The following is an 18,892-nucleotide window of genomic DNA, read 5'->3' as shown; positions in this document are numbered from 1 at the left end:
ACTTTTTCTCTGATCTACCCTAGTGCTTCCGTGCTTCTGTTGTAATTCTGTCTTTTTTTTCTCTCCATCTGCCTTTCTCTGTCTCTGGTCTGTCTGTCTCTTGCCTCATCTTCTCTTTATCCTCCTCCCTCTTGGTCTACCTCTGCTGTCTCTGTCTTGCTCTCCGTCTCTCCCTGCCTCTGCCAGGATCTCATACTGTCTCTCCCTCTCCCTCTTCTTTCTTGCTCACCAGCTCTCTGCTTCTACTGTCTCTCTTGCTCATTCCTACGTTTCTTTCTCTCTCTCTCAATCTGTTCTGGAGGTGTTCTTCCACTCAGCTCTCACAATCAGTGACCATCGTTACAGCAATATCTAACATCCCACTTCTGAGAGTAGAGACGTAAGTGTTGGAGATCAGTGCTTAAGCCGCTGTGAGCATATGGAGATGCAGAGGGACTCACACATCTGTCACGTACGCACTCATACGTACATATATGATTTAGAGATGGAGACAGAGCTCAAGACAGGGACTAAGATTTAAAATGAAATACATGTTCTTTTATTGGAGACTGGAGGCTACTAGAATTTCTGGAAGGGGTTATCAGTCAGGTTGGTGAAATTACCTCCAGATCTCTCTCTCTCTGGAATCAGCAAGGGGAATGGTAAACAAAAGGCCTGGTAGCCCCTGCTGCTGCTCACTGTCACCAGAAGAGAGACACAGAGTGATCTTGCTGCTTTACAAAAACCCGGGGCCCTATCTCTCTCCCCAAAACAGTGATTGGAAGCAAATCAGGCAACCTGAACATGGGCTCTTTGTTTAGTTCAGTTGCCTGGAATTCGGTTCTAATGAGGCCAAGTTCAAAATCTTGCCTGCTCTCTCTTGTTTTGTTTTCTTTCATTTTTCAAATAACTTTTAAAAATAACTCAAGCAATGCATGTTTACTGAGAAAAAACAACAGTGAAGCTATGGACAAGTAGAAAACATCACCTACAAACCCAACATGCATTATAATCACAGGTGAACATTTCAAATCCTACCCTTCCTTTTTTTTTTTTTAAACGAAAATGGTATTTTATAGTATTTAATAAAATTTTTAAAAATATTGAGTCCCTTCCATGTCCAGGTATATTTCTAAGGGGTTGAGATATCTGATGGAACATAGACCAAAACCCACTGACTTCATGTGGTTTATATTTGTACTATTTTTTAATCTATTTTTTCTCTTTCTAGTATTTTGGGGGGGGTTCCCAATTCAATGTATATTTTACATAAGCAATTTTTTAGTGGTCATGGGATAAGATCATGGGTTGTTTGTTCTAAGTGAAAAGCCATTTTCCCCATGGAAAGAGCAAATAAAACACTGTAGTTGCTAAGGGCTGGTGGCCTCAAAATGTGCCACTTTGGTGTGTAGATTATTTCAAGCTGAAAATAATCAAAGCCCAAAAGACTTGGGAGGACTTTTTGACCTTCCCCCAACTGCTAAAAAGAATTTAGATGGAGGACCTGCTCCAGGAAGGGTGCTATCACCATAGACAAGTATAATATAACATGAACTAGGTGTGGGAGACAAGGAGGAACGTAGTGAAGTCTTTATTAAAATTCCTCTCTGTGTCTCATTGTTTCTGTAGGGTCCAGAAAACATTTTGTTTCCCAAACATTTGTTCTTTTTCATCCTCCCAAAAATTGTCCTCTTCCCCTTTCAAGTCTCAGACCCATACCCCTTTCTTCTTACTTGAGAATGACATACATACCCATATTGCTTTACTATCTTTGGAATCTCATGCTTATGTGGATTCCCTACACACAAGAATTGATTTTTTTCTGTTACTCCATCTCATGTCAATTTAATCTTCTGACCAGCTAGATGAACATTTTTTTGGAAGATTTTGTTTATTTATTAGAGAGAAAGAGAGTGTGCACAAAAGCGGGGGGGGGGTCAGAGGGAGAGGGAGAAGCAGACTCCCCACTGAACCAAAGGGCTGGACTCCATTCCAGGACTCCAGATCATGACCTGAGCCAAAGGCAGACACTTAACCAACTGAGCCACATAGGCGCTGTCCCTAGCTAGAAGAATGTTGAATGACAGAGGAAAATTTTCCCACCCTCAAAATAGCAAATATTTAATAAGCAAGTTGTGAGATGGTGATTTATAATAAGAAATGTATATTTGATTTTCATTTCAGCTCTGGCACCAAGCTCCCAAGCCCTTGGAATTTCCTAAGTGATGACAGACATAAAGGTGTGGTTTGCTATGTTAATGAGAAGACTATGGGACCATAACTAAAGATGGGGGCTGGTTGCAACCCTGACTGGAGGGTTGGAAAATTTCAGTCCCACTCCTTAATCTCTGGGGAGGGAAGAGGAGCTGAAGGTTGAATAGATGGCCAATTGCCAATGACTTAATCAATCATGCCTATGTAATAAAGCCTCCATAAAACCCAAAAGGACAGGGTTCCAAAAGATCCTAGGTTGGTAAACATGTGAACATTCAGGGACAGCATGCTCAGAGAGAGTACCATGCCCTTTCCCCATACCTTGCTTAAGGCATCATCTTGCTCATCTCTCCCATCTGACTAGTCCTGAGTTACATCCTTTTGTAAGAAACTGGCAATTTAATAAGTAAAACGTTTCTCTTAAGTTCTGTAAACTGCTCTAGCAAATTAATCAAAACCAAGTAAAGAGTCATTGGAACTTCTAATTTATAGCTGCTTGGTCAAAAGCACAGGAGGTCCTCTGGCATCTGAATTTGGGAGGTGAGGGAGGAAAGTCCTGTGGGACTGAGTCCTCAGCTGGTGAAATCTGATGCCATCTCTGGGTAGATCGGGCCAAAACCGAGTTGAATTATAGACATGCAGAGGGTGTCAGAGAGTTGCTTGTTGGTATGGAGCCCCCCACCCCCCCCTCCCAATACACACACACACACAGGAAATTAGGTCCAGAGCCTTATGTGTGAATGGCTTTGAGACATTGAGGGGGATGACAGAAAGAGTAAGACAGAGTCCTGGCCTCATGATAAGAAAATGGAACTGGAATGGAAGAACATAAATGTAGAAATAGAAGCAATATCAAAAGCAACATATTAAAAACACCATTTAGTAGGTCATACTTGGGCATTAAATATTCTAGTATTAACAGGAACAAAATAATGGTGATCGCGGTGATGATGATGATAATGGTTAACCATTACTGATTGCTGGCTATGTGCCACATACCACTTTCAGCATTTTTACGTCCACTGTCTCCTTTAACCATTAAGAAATCCTGTACAAAGTACACTGTTATTATTGCCATTTTGCAGCTGAGAAAACTAAGGCACAGAGTCACAAAGCTAATTGCGTGAGTTCACATATCTAGTAGATAGTGGAGCAAGAATTCAACCCCATCACAAAACATTGTGTGCTAGTTAAAATAATGTAGTCTTTCGGTCACTGAAGACATGGTTTACTCATGGTCATATGGACATCCAGGAAAGAAACTGCCTAGAATATATCCAATGATAAAAATATCACCATTTGGCAGAAAAGTGTCATCTTCTTCTGACTGGGGACCTGTGCTCTGCCCTGTAATTGTCTCTCATTCTCCTATACTACGTCACACCAGGTCTTCATCCCTGGGGTCATGGTTTCCATGGAGAAGCTGATAAAAGCTGTGGGCTTTAGTTTGCTATGGGGAAAAGTGAAGCCTATTGGTACTTATACACTGTGCGATAATGTAAGGGGTTCATGGACCAAAACTCACAAACGAATTTTAGGGAAATGATTTTCAATCTTTATAGAGAGTTCCAAGGGAATTTGCAAATTAGAGTTTCCTAGTCCCCATCAACAGATTTAAAAGCAGTTCCCATGAGGACAAACTTTGAGAAATGCTGCCCAAGGTGCCCATGGCTACCCAGTTTAGGATTCTCCCATCAACTCAGCAAAATGTAAGTCAGGGTAAACAGGTTAGAGATGGGTTTCCTTCTTTCTTTTCCTTTCTTTTTTGTTTTTGTTTTTGTTTTAAGATTTTATTTATTTATTTGATTGAGAAAGACACAGTGAAAGAGGGAACACAAGCAGAGGGAGTAGGAGAGGGAGAAGCAGGCCTCCCACTGAGCAGGGAGCCCATGCAGGGCTCCATCCCAGGACCCTGGGATCATGACCTGAGCCAAAGGCAGATGCTTAATGACTGAGCCAACCAGGCATCCCTACAGATAGGTTTCTAAGCAGGAGACAACCATGCCTAAAAAGCCTTTTCTATCCCTTTAATGGTTCTTTATCAAGAGTATATTTTGTGGGGCACCTGGGAGGCTCAGTCGGTTAAGTGTCTGCCTTCAGCTCAGGTCATGATCTCAGGGTCCTAGGACTGAGCCCCCAGTTGGGCTCTCTGCTCAGTGGTGAGTCTGCTTTCCCTCTCTATCTGCTCCTCCCCTCCACTTGTGCACACGGGCTCTCTCTCTCTCTCTCAAATAGTTTTTTTTTTTTTTATTTTTTAAAGAGTGTATTTAGGGAAGTGTTAAGGGGAAGATCTTTTGCTTTTAACCCACCCAACTGTCCCCCAAAGACCCTGAAGTAGAAGGATCTATGGCTCACAGTTTTGTGTCCCAATAGCCTCTGCTACTCTGGTTAGAGGAAGACGACTAGAGGCATCAGTCCATTGGCTTCAGGGCACAACATGATTAGTTGGTGGTCGGATAACATGTTTCTTATTAGCAGTTTCTTTAGAAAGCGTCCAAGTTGCCCACACTGTCACTCTTGGTTCATTAGCCAGCAGGGAGAAACCAAATTGCACATCCCACACATCCTCCCAGAATAACAAGACGACACATATTAATAACCCCAGGAGAGCCACTCATGGGGTCGGATGGCCCTTAAGGCTTTGATCAAGTTCCACCACAAAGCAGCTTATTACCAAGTAAAACGTATCAGGTTAGTGCCCTGAGATTGGGATAGGACAGGGAAAACCCTGAGGTGGGGTGCCTGTGCTAGGAGCTCCCCTAGGACCTCTCTGCACTGACTTGTGAGGGTCTCGCTAAAGAAACTCAGAGCTGACCCCTTACCAAAGGTCAATGTGATCAAAGAGAAAAAGCTTTGGAGCCAGAAAGGGCAAAAATCAAATTCCAGCTGTGCCACCCTCTGGCTGGGTGACCTTGGGTAAGTTCCTCGAGCCACGACTTCCGCAACTTGAGAATGAGGATAATAATACCTCATTTGTATTATGGCGGTGGTAGGATGGAGTGAAATAATGTGAGGCTCTAGAATGTACTTCCAGGGAACCTGCTCACTAAATTGGTGGTTTTTATATTACTGTGAAGAGGGGCTTCTATTATAATCAATATACCTTATCTGGCTATAGAGAGCTCTCACGGTGTGTAGCAAATTCGCCTTTGCTCATATCCCCATCCCCACCTCCAAAGTCAGGAGTAGAAAAGGCACTAGCTGGTGAGTCAATTATAATCTAGGAGTGAATAAAAATCCATGAGTTTCAACAAGCACCCTTCAGTCTGACTACTGCTGCTCCCAAATGTTGACATGCCAGGTTCCCTTGACTGAGACCATACTTAATATTATCTTAAATGACGTTTCCTCTGCGTCAGACAATTAGGAGGGAAAGAGGTGACTATTTCCCTCTGCTCCCAAGCCCCTGTTGCAACTAGCTCAGCCATAAGGAACTTGACCTCTGAAGTCCATTAGCCGTGGAAGATGGAGAATGGGCTTTTGCCAGAGACCTAGCTTGCAGAAAGTCCCATCATCTCTTTCAAAGGTTCCCTTTGAAAGGTTTAAACAATGCCAAGATCATGACTTTTGATAAGGCCACTTGCTCTGATGCCCAGCGTAAGTAACTTGAGTAGCTGAGCCTAGAACTCAGGAGCTCTGTGGCCCATTTCCACACTTCTTCCCACCTCAGCAAACATTCTGGACACAGGTGCACAGGCTTCAGACAAACTGAGAGACCAGGATGCAGCTGTTCTAACTCTTGCCTGTGGAAAGCCAGCAGCGGGCCAAACCAAGAATCAGTCATAGAGTGTGACAAAGCATTGTGGATCCTCTTCTTCCACTAACTGACCGGCTTAACAGCAATGCCTTGATTTCCCTACCTGAGAAATGTAGATGATATTTGCCTTTCTTATCTCATAGGTCTCTGTTGAAAAGAAAGAAAGAAAGAAAGAAAGAAAGAAAGAAAGAAAGAAAAACAAACCTGAGGTAGGGGACGTAATATTCCAATTTTTGAAAGCTGAAGCATTTTGCAAAGGAAATGGCTATAACTGATCTAAAGTGCTCTAACAACATTCAGGAGTGCTGCAGAAACAGACACAATATCTTTTATACACACGGAAAATTTCATGTGGGATTTCCTACAGAACACGCATGTCCTTTTTTCCTCTACTTACCTTTTAGAAGAGGCTCTGTTCTTTCCTTATAAACCTTGCACAGTAAGATTCCACCTTCGGTTCTTGTCAACCACTTGAGGATTCCATTCATCCCCCCTGAGCAGAGCGCACCCCCTTCCCAAGTAACCATTCCAATGCCATAGCACCAGGTCCCCCTCACGCTGACCACACCTACTCCCTGCCATCCCCACTGGCCACGACAGCAATGCCATTTTGGCTAGTTTCCTTCCTAGGACACACAGATGCATTCTCCACCCTTTGGAGCCAGATGTATAGAATGGTAATTGAGACATACACAAAGAAAGGACAAATATTTTACATACGTTTAGTGATTTAACACCAGCTGGCCAGGGGCCAAATTAATTTACCCTCTGGGCAGCCTGGCCCCTGATATTTCTGACGGAGGACTTAAAAGAAAGCCCTCTGGAGAAAACCATGTGTGGCAAATGTCTAGGTAAAAATGAAACAATGATGTCTCCAGCTGAGACTTAATGTGCAAATAAAGGCAAGAAACACAATCATATCTCTAAGTGACCACACTGGTCTTATTTTTTTTCTGGGCTCAGAATATACCCCAAATCGCTAGAAGATGAATGTGTATATTTTTGCTTAAGGAGTATTTTTTAAATGGTTTCTAAGACATAAACTTCAGTTAAATGTAATTTACATTTAATGTAGGCTGATTTCTGGGAATACACAGGAATTTATACATCTCTACCCTTGACCTTCAGTCACACTACCCATTCAGCTCAAAACATCCTCGTAATAATCTCCATCTCTAGATCCAAATAGTCTCTCCATTTCAAGGTTCACTTAAAGCACCTGCTGTGCAATGAAGTTTGAAGACCACCCCGGTTTGCAGACGTCTGGTCCTCTTCTGAACTCCTATAGCACACTATGCTCTCAGAGGACACTTAGTCTCTCTGCTGTCTCTTCCTCTTCAGAGGATTCTCGGAACACAAGACAGAAAGCGCTTTGAGGGTGCATATTATTTCTTTTCACCTTTGTGCATCCTTCCACATATATCTCTATTATCAGTGTCTAACAAATATTAAAACTCAATACATATTTGTAGAATTAAAAGTAAATACGATAATTTGTGTAAGCTTCTTAGCATGATGCTGCCACCTGACAATCTCTCCTGGAAGGTGAGCAATTATTCTTCTCTTAAGTAAATTACTAAATAATTATTCAACAAATCCATCCATCAGCTTTTGTACCTTAGTCTATGAGTTTTGAGGGTCCTCCATAAAAGGATATGGAGAGAGTTTCCAGAGTCAACATTCATGTCTTCCTCTAGAAAACCCCATTAAATATCTTAAGAGAATCTAATTGAAATCCCAATTTCATAGGAAGCATTTTTTTTTCTCCAAAGATACAAAGTTCCTTAACATGAAGATGTGATACAATAAACATAATAAATTAGGTTTTGCTACAAACCCGTGTTGAAATGAATGCCTGCTTGGATCTCAAATGTTTTGATTTCCTATAAATAGAATATGCACATGAATCACGGAAAAAGGAGGGATCATGTGAGATGAAAGGCTTGCTCCTTGTAGGTCAAGGGTACAGATCATTGTGTCATTTGTGCATTCCCAACACTCCCAGTGTACTTTACTTAAATGTAGTAGGTGCATAACACCTGCACGATGAACAAACTATTGAGTTCATTTTAACCCCTAAGGGATTTCTGTGCTGCTCTGGTCTATTTGCATCATTTTACAGAGGATGAAATAGAGGCCACATAATTTTAACAGGACACGTGATGACTGCATATTTAATTGTTCTACACAGTCAGGACTATAACCCAGGACTCTTATCTGCCAGTAGAGAATGATTTCTGCAACTAAAAGAACAAGTAGCATTTATTAAGCACTTATTGTGTACCAACCACACCACATACATGATGTCAAATCTTCAGGAAGAGCCTGCAAAAGATACAGTATCCCCATATTTTAGTCAAGGAAGGTGGAGCTCAAAGAATTTAAGTGTCTTGTTCGAGGCAGAGTGTGGTAAGCAGGAGAGTTAACATTCAACTCAAATTTGTCTGCTTCCGTGTCACACCACATTAACATTCGTGAATAACATAAAGCACTGATCAGAGAAGGAACTATGTGGGCTTGTTAGAGAAACCTAAAATCGTTCATCATTTCACTTTATTAAAAAGGTCAGGAATATGTTTAAATGTACAGTCAAAGCAAGTGTTTGCATGCAGCCTCTCTCTAAAATCAGGTTTGTAAGTCACTTAGAAAAGGAAGAAAAGGAATCTGTTCCTGAAGAACACCAGATCTGAGAGCTGAACGATGGCAGGTTACCTCGTGCTCAATGAATCACCAGGTGCGGATTCCATGTCTCACTAAAGATGAAGAGGTAGGCGGATAAGAGAACAACCAAATCACTACTTAAGGTAAAGAGTGCAACGTGACAGGCACAAGTTAAAGTCCTGGCTTTTCTACAAGGAGATGGAGTTCCCAGCTAAGACTGTGTCCCCCTCCAGCATCATCAGATATGAACCCCAAGAGAGGATTACTTAAAATACTGACTACAAGGGGTCTGAGTTCTTTTGCTCCACCTGAAAGTCTTTAAGATCAGCCATTCTGTGAGCTTGGGGTCCCAGTGCCAATATGCCACCGACTTTTGGTACCATCTCAGTGCCTCGGTTAGCTTCCAGAGCCTCAGGTTTCTTCTCTATGTAATGAGGAGAAGGATATCTACGGATACATTTTTGTGAAAATTAAGTGAGATGATGGAACATAAGGCATGTATGCAAAACCTGACCCAAGCTGGGACTCAGTTTATTCACGAAGATTGGATGGTAAATGTCAGGTCCCAGAACAACGAAAGGCAAAGAGGTACATGGAAATCAACCAGATCATCGTGGTCCATGCAGATGAAGCATTAAAGTATCATAATGGCCAAATAGTAAAAGCCTCTGTTAACAAACCTTCTGACACTATTTGCAGTGAGAAAAGGACAAGCAGTGAACTGAAATACTCAAACTGACTCCAGCATAAAAATATGAGAAACAGATATTAACATCTGCCACTCACCTGTTACCTAAAAGGGTTTTGTAAGGGTTCATAAGTGTAGCACTTTGCAGTTTCTTGGAAATAAAGAATAAACACATGCCCCATCACACATGCATATACAGACAAATATGTATTTTAACAAACTAAGGATTACCGGATAAATTTAGATCAGGGCACAGCATGCCTAGGATGAGTAGGGTAGGAACAATATGTTCTTGCTTACGACACCAAGCTCATGACAAATGATTCATGCCCAGCACCTTTCATGCCAAAAGATCCCCCCAGGTGTTCCACCAACTCTAGCAACACTTTCCATCAAGCTAGACTGCAGTACAGAGGAATCACATCACTCCCACAGATGAGGCATGTCTTTACACAACTGCACAAGTCCAACAGCGGAGGGGGCAGGAAGAAGAAGAGAAGGAGGCGAGAGAAACCTCCAGAATTCCTCGCAAGTTTGACAGGCAGCCTATAATTACCACACGTTTACACCTTTAATGCAGGTGTTATTGTAATCAGAAACCCTACTGAACAAGGCTTTACCTAAAGGTGAGACCAGTTAGGAGGATGTGTATTGCCTGTGGCCCTGAGCGGGTCAGGGGGCAGACTTATGGGGGACTGACATCTAAATGTGAAGAGAATGAGAGCCCCACAGTGTTCTCGGGCTTTAATTAGTTGATTTCTTGCTCTGGGGAGACGTGAAGTGCTGTGAGTTGAGAGTTCCAAACAGGTGTACCACACTTGGCAATCACAACGTGCTTACGTGAAACCTGGCACGTCATGGACTGGCACGGCCCCCATTTGGGGGATGAGGAAATTCATACTCAGAGTGCAATCAATTCGCCAGGATCAAGCCACAGATAAGCAGAACTAGAACTCAAGTCTCCACACTGCTTTTCCCATCACAGAGTTGCCCAGAAAAGTTTGTTCTGCCTTCTTTCCCTTAAAAACAATTGTTAAACTTTGTCTCTCCTATGAATCTGGGCCAGCTTTGTTTTGTGGAACCTGGATTAAAACTATAGCTCTTCCTCTAGGATCTGTATATATATGCTAAAAAACAAACAAACAAACCCGCAATTTGTGTGTAAGTAGACAGGGATGCAGAGCAGGAGGGGTCCTTACAGAATTAAAAACTTCAAAGGATAGAGAAATCTCACTAGCAACATGATTTGAGTGCTCAAACCTTTCACATGTACTACCTTGATTATCTGCTACTTTAGTTCAGACATCCCTGCGTGTTGCCCATCCAAGCCCTGACCCTAATAAGCCAGACTGTGTTTATAAGCATCATCTTAAAAAAAAAAAAAAAATGGCTGGCAGTACTTGGCGCCATTTCTTAAATGGAGTTAAAATATTTGCCAAAGATGTACTCTCCTTTTCCAGCTCTTTCCAAGATCTTTCAAGAGATGAACTAAAGTAAAGGTCTCATGGGTGAGTGATATTTTACAGCTCAAATTACATTAAAAGCCAGAAATATTTTGAGTCCAATATCCTTTACTTCTTGATACAACAAGATATAATATGTTTGATGTGTTTAAAATCTCCCCTTAAATCCAGAAGCTTTGAGTTAATCACTTAAAGCAGTGTGAAAGTTATTCAATCGGTTTAAGAAGATTCAAGTTCAAATTGGGGGATTAATTTTAGTGGTTATGATATGAAAGATATGATAGTTAAGGTAAGAAATGAGGGCAAGGGTCTCCAGAACTTGAAAGGAAAGAATTTCAGCTTCAATTATTTGATTAAACCATTCCTGAGAACCGTAGAAAACCACAACCTCAGTCATGAGAGCTGAATTGTAGGGAAAACCTTACTGATGCTCTCAGGACAGAGACATCAATGCAAAATACTGTTTATCATGGTTTGTCCTAATACAATTTATATCTATGTAATCAAAGAACTCATAATAATGGACCATTATTTTAAAACATTCACGACTTTCATTAAAAAGCTGACAATGAGCACAACTCACTGAAGTGGCGCTTCCCTGGGAAGGTTTCTGGCAATGACATCACAACTGAAAACATTTTGAAAGATACCAGGCTGCACAGACTATGCATATTAAAAATACTACAATCTCAATAACCCGATGGAAGCTAAAACTGATTTTTTTTTTCCCCTTTTACCCATCCCTGGTTTTCACGTTCTTCTTCTCTGGTTAATGGCAGCTCAGAGAACTTTCCACAGTTTTAAATCATCTTCACTTATTACCATCAAAGCTGTATCTTTACTATTTCAGCTCAGTGAAGTTTTCCAGGTGCAGTTTAAGCTGGAATAGTTACCCCAGATTCCAGACATGCAGGGTTTTCCAAAAATCTAAAACCGCCCCTGACGTGGCCAAAGCTCACAGACTCTCACCCACTCTCCCCAGTGTCATCCTCCTGGAAACCAGCAATCCTCCTGGTCCCTTCATAAAAGGAGGGCTAAATCTTTATTTGTGCTCTTCTCTAGAGGAGGTCAGGCAATGGGGAAGAACAGGGGGTTGTTGTCACTGGGATATATCTGATCTTCCTGGGACTGATCATGCCGGAGAACAACCACTCATTCACAGGCTGGAAAGCCCCAGCTCTCAAAACACACTGGCTGGTGCTGTTAGAAGATGCTAGAGAGTTCCCGTCCTGAAACTTGCATCCACTTGGTCCCCAGAAACAGAATACATTAAGGGCACCTTAGTGTGCACTGCATATCTCTTCCCTTCTGGGGAAGAGGGGGTTAGAAGCTTTGCAGAAAAATAAAAAGCTTACACATAAAGTCTTCTTGATCTTACTTGTGCTCACCCATTAAGTCAACCAAGTAAAAGGAAAGTCACTTAAAGGAATGTCATCCTGCCTGGAAATTTAACCCATTCACCTCCACATTCAGAATACTTAACCCCCTCTGTTTGCCTGTCTTCAGCTCTGTTCCTACACCAATGAGACTAGAAAACAGGAAACAGGGATTTGCCTACCCAGTGTGAAGCTTTTGGGGGGTTTTGAGAGGACTCTGACGGTGTCATGGGTCTCCCGTCTCCCGATAGGTGACATTAAGTCCTAGGGGAGGTGGGCAGGGAAGACTTTAGTTTGCAGCTTCTCTCAAGTCCAGAAACCCCATTTCCCCAAATTCTCCATCAGAACACACAGCCCGCTTTAACCCTTTCCACCTTTCACCCCTTGCCCTCAGTCCCCATCTACTCACACTGCTGTTGTGGCCAGACCAGTGGACCATGGCTTGGTTGTGAGCGGAGTCGCCTGTCAGCGCGAACGTGGTGCTGGTCAGTCTCAGCTCCTCCATCCGGAAGCGAGTGGCTTTGTCCGGGTCCCGCTCCAAAGTCCCAGGTTCCTGCTGCCCTCCATCCCTTAGCACTCCCCGGGGGCTTCGACTCGCGCCCTCTCCCCGTTCTGCCTTGCCGGGATCCGCTTCACTCCGTCTCCGCCGGCCAGAGCGTGGGGCGACCGCCACGGAAGCCCCGGTGCCGGGGACCCGCTCCAGGGACAGAGCTCGGTCTCCGGGGGCCACTGCGAACAGGGGGCGCCCAAGGAGGGGCAGGGGCGTGGCAGCAGCTCTGCCTCGCGGCCCCTGGCGAAGGAAGCCCCTTGAGGTCGGAGCCCAGCGTGGGGCAGAGCCGGGGGGCAGCTGGGGGCAGCAGGAGCCGCCGCCGCAGGCGCCCGGGACGCAGAGGACCAAGAGCCCCGCGCCGGCGAGGAGCGCGCTCAGCCGGGCTGGGGAGCCGCCGCCGGCGCCAACTTTTCCCATCGCGGGAGCGGAGAGCAGCGAGCGGAGAAGGGGCCGGAGCGGAGGCGGCGGCGCGGGGCTCTCCGCCGGCCGGCTGCGGGGGGCAGGCGCTCAAGACCCCAACTCCATCCAAGTTGGGCCGCGGAGGGGGCGGGCGGAGGCGGCGCGGGGCAGGTGGCGGCCGCTCGCCCAGGCTGGGCTGGTGCCGAGCGCGGCTTCGGACCGAGCGAGCCGCCGCCACGCGGGGGTGGAGCTGAACTGAAGTCACGGGCGGAGCGGGCGCTGGCGCGCTGGCGGGCGACGCGGGAGGGAGGGCGGGAGCTGCCGGGGCTCCGGGCGCCGCGTCCCGCTGCCGAGCTGCGCCGCGCGGGTGGCTGCGGGGACTGGATGCGTCGCCGACCCTCCCCTTGGGCTCGCGGGCGCTGCCGCCGCCCGCTCTGCGCCCCCGCGGCCGCGCTCTCGGCTCTCCGCGCGGCGCCCGCACGCCCCTCCCGTGGGGGCGGCCAGCCGGAGCTCGCCGAGCGCTCGCTGTGTTGGGGACTTCCTATTCCTGTTTTATTGTTTCTGTCAGTCTCTGCCGCCGTTTCCTCCCCCCCCCACCCCGCCCCCTCCCCGTCTCTTCCAGTTTAGACGACAAGGTTGGGTGGGCGCCTGGTCTTTCCCTCCCGAGTCTCCGCGAGTTGGCGTCTTGACCTTAGCTTAAGCGGAGGCTGCGCGCCCCAGCTTGGGGGAGATCCCAGGAAGGCAACAGCAGAGAATGATGTAATTAAATGTGTGTGTGTGTGTGTGTGCGAGAGAGAGAGAGAGAGAGAGAGAAGGAGTGAGAGAGAGAGAGAGAGAAGGAGTGAGAGAGAGAGAGAGAGAGATTTCGGGGATTTTTTTCATCAATTATACCGCTTAGATTCCTTTCCGGAGCTCCTAAAGCGCTCACTGTATTTGAATTCAGTCTTCCTGCATTTTGTGGGCATGTATCTTGGCTTCCCTAAGAGACCACAAACTCACTGAGGACAGGAATTGTGGGCAACTTGGAAGAAGTGGTCAGTTTATTTTGTTTTGCCATTTTTACCCTCTGCTTGACACAGTGTCCTAGGCGGTAAGAGATCCGCCAGTCATTAATTGAATAAATACGTATTGTGAGTCTGTTCTGTGTATGCAAATAGACGCAGGAAAAAAGGCATGGTGCTGTATTTATCCTGCGTCCTTCGTGCCTAGCCCAGAGCTACCAGCACAGACCTGAAGATTCTAATCAGCAAACTTCAAGTCGGTGCGGAATGCTCTGCCACTAGTTTGCTATGGGGCCCTGACAAAGTGGCAATCTCTCCGCTTCCTACACTTTAAAATTAAGCGGTTGCATTAGATGACCTTTAAAATTCCTTCCACTCCTAAAATTCTGTAATTGTATGATTATAATGTCTGCCCAGCCCAGCTCCCCTGCTACTGTTCAAAAGTTCAGATGAAGATTTATAGTAGGTGAACAGGCTTTGAAAATTACAAAGAATTTCTCAAAACCCAAGCCTTTTTCAAATGGAAGGTTTGCTTCTAAGGGTTGAAATGCCTTCAGATTTTTTTTGTAGTCTTCATGTGCCTATTAACACTTCCTTATCACATGGTAGCTATTAAATTATTCAATGCATATTTACTGATTAAACAAATGAATATCACACAAAATAATACAATCTTCAGCTTTTAATTACATTTTTTTGTTCATTTTCACACTTGTAAAAGTAACCTCACTGAAAAAATTTAAATTATGAATTTGTGATAGGACCAACTTAAAAGTAGCGGTGCTAATTATTCTTCAGTTATTATACCCTTTTTGATACTGTTCGAGAGGAATTTCTCTTATATCAATCCAATCCAGAGCTGTGTTACAGGAGCAATCATTTAAATTCTTGTTCTTATGACCAGTCCCAGAAATATGCAAATGCAAAGGGGGCAGACTTCTTAGCCTTTAAATGTGAGAGTACTTAAAGACTGACCTCTTTGTCTTTAAGGGAGACACAGACTGTTCTTCTGAAAGCGCCTCAACTACCCAAGCCTGGATCCTCCTAAAAAAGGAACATTGGCAGGCTTCAAGATGGAGAGGAGAGCCAGAGGTCCTCCCTCCTCCTGAAACTACAAGTGCTCTTCCTTAAGACTCAGGGCAGCTGTTTTCCTCTCCTGAGAAAGGTTTTCAGAGCTTTGGGAAGTTGTTTGCTTCAAGCCTTCTTTCTATGCCCTGCTAACCTCTTTTCCAATCTGGATGAGTGTGTGAGATTTCCTCCAATGGAGGAAAAACCAGATCAAAGAGTCAGAACCTGAATAAATTCCCATCTTAATATAGGACTGGAAAACACAAAATGGAAAGAAAAGGAAATTAGTGAATTTAATTTTTCTGATCTTAGTCTATTATCGCTCTATCAAAATTTAGATGGTTTTGATTTCAAAATGAAGTTCCACCTGAAGAATTGGTAGAAAGAGAGCTGATTTTTCCTTCCCAAATCCACAACTCCCATCTTTTAAAACAGACCCAATACAAGAATCCCTTTATTTTTTTTTAAGATTTTATTTATTTATTTCACAGACAGAGATCACAAGTAGGCAGAAAGGCAGGCAGAGAGAGAGGGGGAAGCAGGCTCCCCACTGAGTGGAGAGCCCCATAGGGGGCTCTGGGGCTTGATCCCAGGACCCTCGGATCATGACCCCAGCCAAAGGCAGAGGCTTTAACCCACTGAGCCACCCAGGCACCCCCAATAATCCCTTTAAAATGAAATCATTTGCAATCCATTTGCTGAGAATTCATAGAGGGCAGGAGCTTTTTAAATGCCTGATTCTAATTATTCATTTGAGAAAAAAGGTTACACAGATATGGGTGAACTTGGCTCCAAGAATTTTTTTTTTAATATAAATTCATTTTATTTCCTGTGTCTCTGATCCTTTGTCAGCAAGCAGAAAAGAAAAGTACCAGTAATTCCCTAAACCATTTTCTTTTTCTGGAAGACTTCAAGAAATGGGCTCATTATGGGGGAAAGGGGGCTAGCCTATTTCAAGGTATTTCTAATCCAACAACTCACTAAGCAACCCAACAGATTTTATGGATGTACTGCATTAAGAATGCGTTATTGGGAAAATTGTTGCTATCAAATGCCAGTAGAAAGCCTAGATCTGTAATTCCAATAAGGAGTCTTTTCATTGCACATAAGAAAAATATGCCACCACCTAGTCTGTGGTCATCATTTCTCACCTGGACTGACACAACAGCCTTCTAGCTGCTTTCCCCATTCCACAGCTGCTCTGCCCCATCTTATCTCTGCAATAGTCATCTCTGAATTGGGGTGCAAGTACCCAGATAGTATCACAAAATAATTCATTGTGGGCAGGAAGAAAACAGCCTTGTTAATATTTAATTACCTATTAACATATAGGTTAATTAATAATTAACATATAACTGTATGTTTATCCAACTAAACACAGACAGAAAAAGAATATGAACAATTTGGGGCATGTATTAATTGGTGTTCCCTGATTTAAAAAGTTCAGATGACTTGCTCTGCAAAGCAGCAAGTGGTCTTTGAAATGAGTAAAAAAAAAAAAAAAAAAAAAAAAAATTATTCCTTGCCACTAGTTGAAATTCTTCACTGACTTAACCTTTGCAAACAGAATAAAATCCCGGTAGGATCCTTGCACGGCCAAAGAGAGCTGCAAGAGGTGAGGGCTGCCTGTCTCTCAACCACATTTGGCAGCTTTCTCCCCCCTCACCCATATGCTCCAGCATTCTGAGCATCCCTTCCTCCCTTGCACCAAGTTTTTTTCAACTCATTCAGTTTTGCATATGCTGCCTGGAATTCCCATGACCATGCCTACAGCACATGGCTGACTCCTCTTCTTTGACATCTTCACTTTAAATGTACTTCCTTGGAGAGACTTTCCCGGACTCCCTACCCAACAAGAAATTCCTTTCACATTTTCTGTGTCAGTCCCCTATTAGTTTCTTCTTAGTGCATACGGTTGTCTTCAATTATTTCATTTGAGTGCTTTTTGCAAAAACTCTCCAGAAGACTACAAGTAGGTATGGAATACATCTCTCCCTTATTCATCTGTTCCTTCCCCGGTGCCTCCTTCAGTGCCTGACTCAGGGGAGGTCTCAATGAATAATGTTTGGCTGGCTGAACCACAGAGGTATAGCCGCTTCGTCTGCCCAATGTCCAGTATTGACCTTGTCAATCAGATGTGTACCCGTGCCAGAAAACATGCTGAGGATTTTACATGTAACCACTCATTAATTAATTAATTAGTTAATTAATTAATTAAAGCAAAACTCGGCCAAGTGTGATCATTGTCCCTATTGCATAGATCTCTTTGCACAACAACACAGTCATACAGCAATTTAGTACAGAGGAAGGCTTCAAGGTAGGCATCTTATTCCTAATATGTTCTTGACTTGATGCAGTATTCCTTTTTCTCCAAATCCAACTAATAACAGATGATGATGTTTATTGGTGATTTATTTTGTTTTTTTTTTTTTTTTTTTTTTTTTTAAAGATTTTATTCATTCACCTGACACAGAGAGAGAGAGAGAGAGAGAGAGATCACAAGTAGGCAGGCGGAGGGGGGGAGGGGGAAGCAGGCTCCCTGCCGAGCAGAGAGCCCCATGTGGGGCCCGATCCCAGGACCCCGGAATCATGACCCGAGCCGAAGGCAGAGGCTTTAACCCACTGAGCCACCCAGGCGCCCCTGGTGATTTATTTTGTATCGGGAACTACAATCAGCACTTTGAATGATTTCTAGTAATGTTGAACAAACAATTCTGAAAACAAGTTGTTTAGGTTGAAGGTAAAATGTGTATTCTCCAATTTATATTTGTTCTTATTTGGTGGGGGTGGGGATTCATGTTAAGAATGGTGGTGCATTCACTACACACATGACCTTCCTGCACCAGTTATAGGAGCTGTCACATCGGTTCTGTGTCTTTCCCTTTCCCTAGGTCTCTCCATAGCTAGTGGATAACTTGGCTTCAGCTGCACTAAATCACATTATATGCTTCATCATTAGAACAATGTCTTTTAATAGCTCTCAAAATACTTGGCTCTCCTTGGATACCATTGAGACAAGGTGTCTTGCATTTCAGATCAATTACATGAGGAACCATAGAAAGAAAGTGAGGGAGAATAATATGCAGGCTCTTCTCGTCACCAGCTGAGGGGATGATGGGAGATTTGAACAACTGCCCTTTAAAATACTTTGGGTATCAACAAATACTGGCCTGGGTCTGAATCCAGTAATTGTATCTCTTCTCATATACCCAATTTAAGTGGCTTTAATGCAAGGACTTAAACTCTCTTATCTCTAAAAATAGGTCTAAGATTATCTACTTGACGCATAGGGATGCTATAAAAGTTAATTCAACTTCATATACCTCTTGGAGATAGCAATACAGCTTCATATTTACGTAACCCCTATCTCATCAGACCTCTAAAGAGTTTTTGGGTTTTTTCCCCTAGTTTAATAAATCTTGCAGCAGCTTCAAAAGGTAGGTAGGGGGCAGTTTTTGCCTGCATCATACAGAATAAAAAGAAATTTATCCAAGGTCATGGAGTTTGAGAAAAAACTTAGAACTGAATTTTGTTATACCTCACCTCTCATTTAGTCCAAATCTGCACCCAATTTATATATACATGAATTAAAATTCTATATTATTTTTGTTTAGCTACTATGCACAGCCTACACAATCATTTCAGGTTTCAAAAGCTGGTTTGTATAATTAAACAGGAAAAGAGAAGCATGAAATAACATCACTGGCATTGTGTGAACCTCATATATGCATATACA

The 18,892-nt window shown here is 43.6% G+C and overlaps 1 protein-coding gene across 5 annotated transcripts in view; it reads right to left on the bottom strand.

The window, feature by feature from the left end:
* Window positions 1-13,105, bottom strand: part of SORCS1 (sortilin related VPS10 domain containing receptor 1) — a gene marked incomplete at both ends in the record, with an annotated part of 503,495 nt that extends 490,390 nt beyond the window's left edge. For all 5 annotated transcript variants that reach the window (XM_080823332.1, XM_080823334.1, XM_080823333.1 and 2 more), the window contains one exon: window positions 12,548-13,105. In XM_080823332.1, coding sequence (XP_080679458.1) covers window positions 12,548-13,105 — 558 coding nt within the window. The remainder of the gene's footprint in view (window positions 1-12,547) is intronic.
* Window positions 13,106-18,892: the final 5,787 nt, after the last annotated feature.

The sequence above is a fragment of the Martes martes genome (assembly GCF_963455335.1).
Source record: "Martes martes genome assembly, chromosome: 14".
Taxonomy (NCBI): Eukaryota; Metazoa; Chordata; class Mammalia; order Carnivora; family Mustelidae; genus Martes; species Martes martes.
The sequence above is the reverse complement of the archived record's forward strand: the minus strand, read 5'-3'. Positions and strand labels throughout refer to the sequence as shown.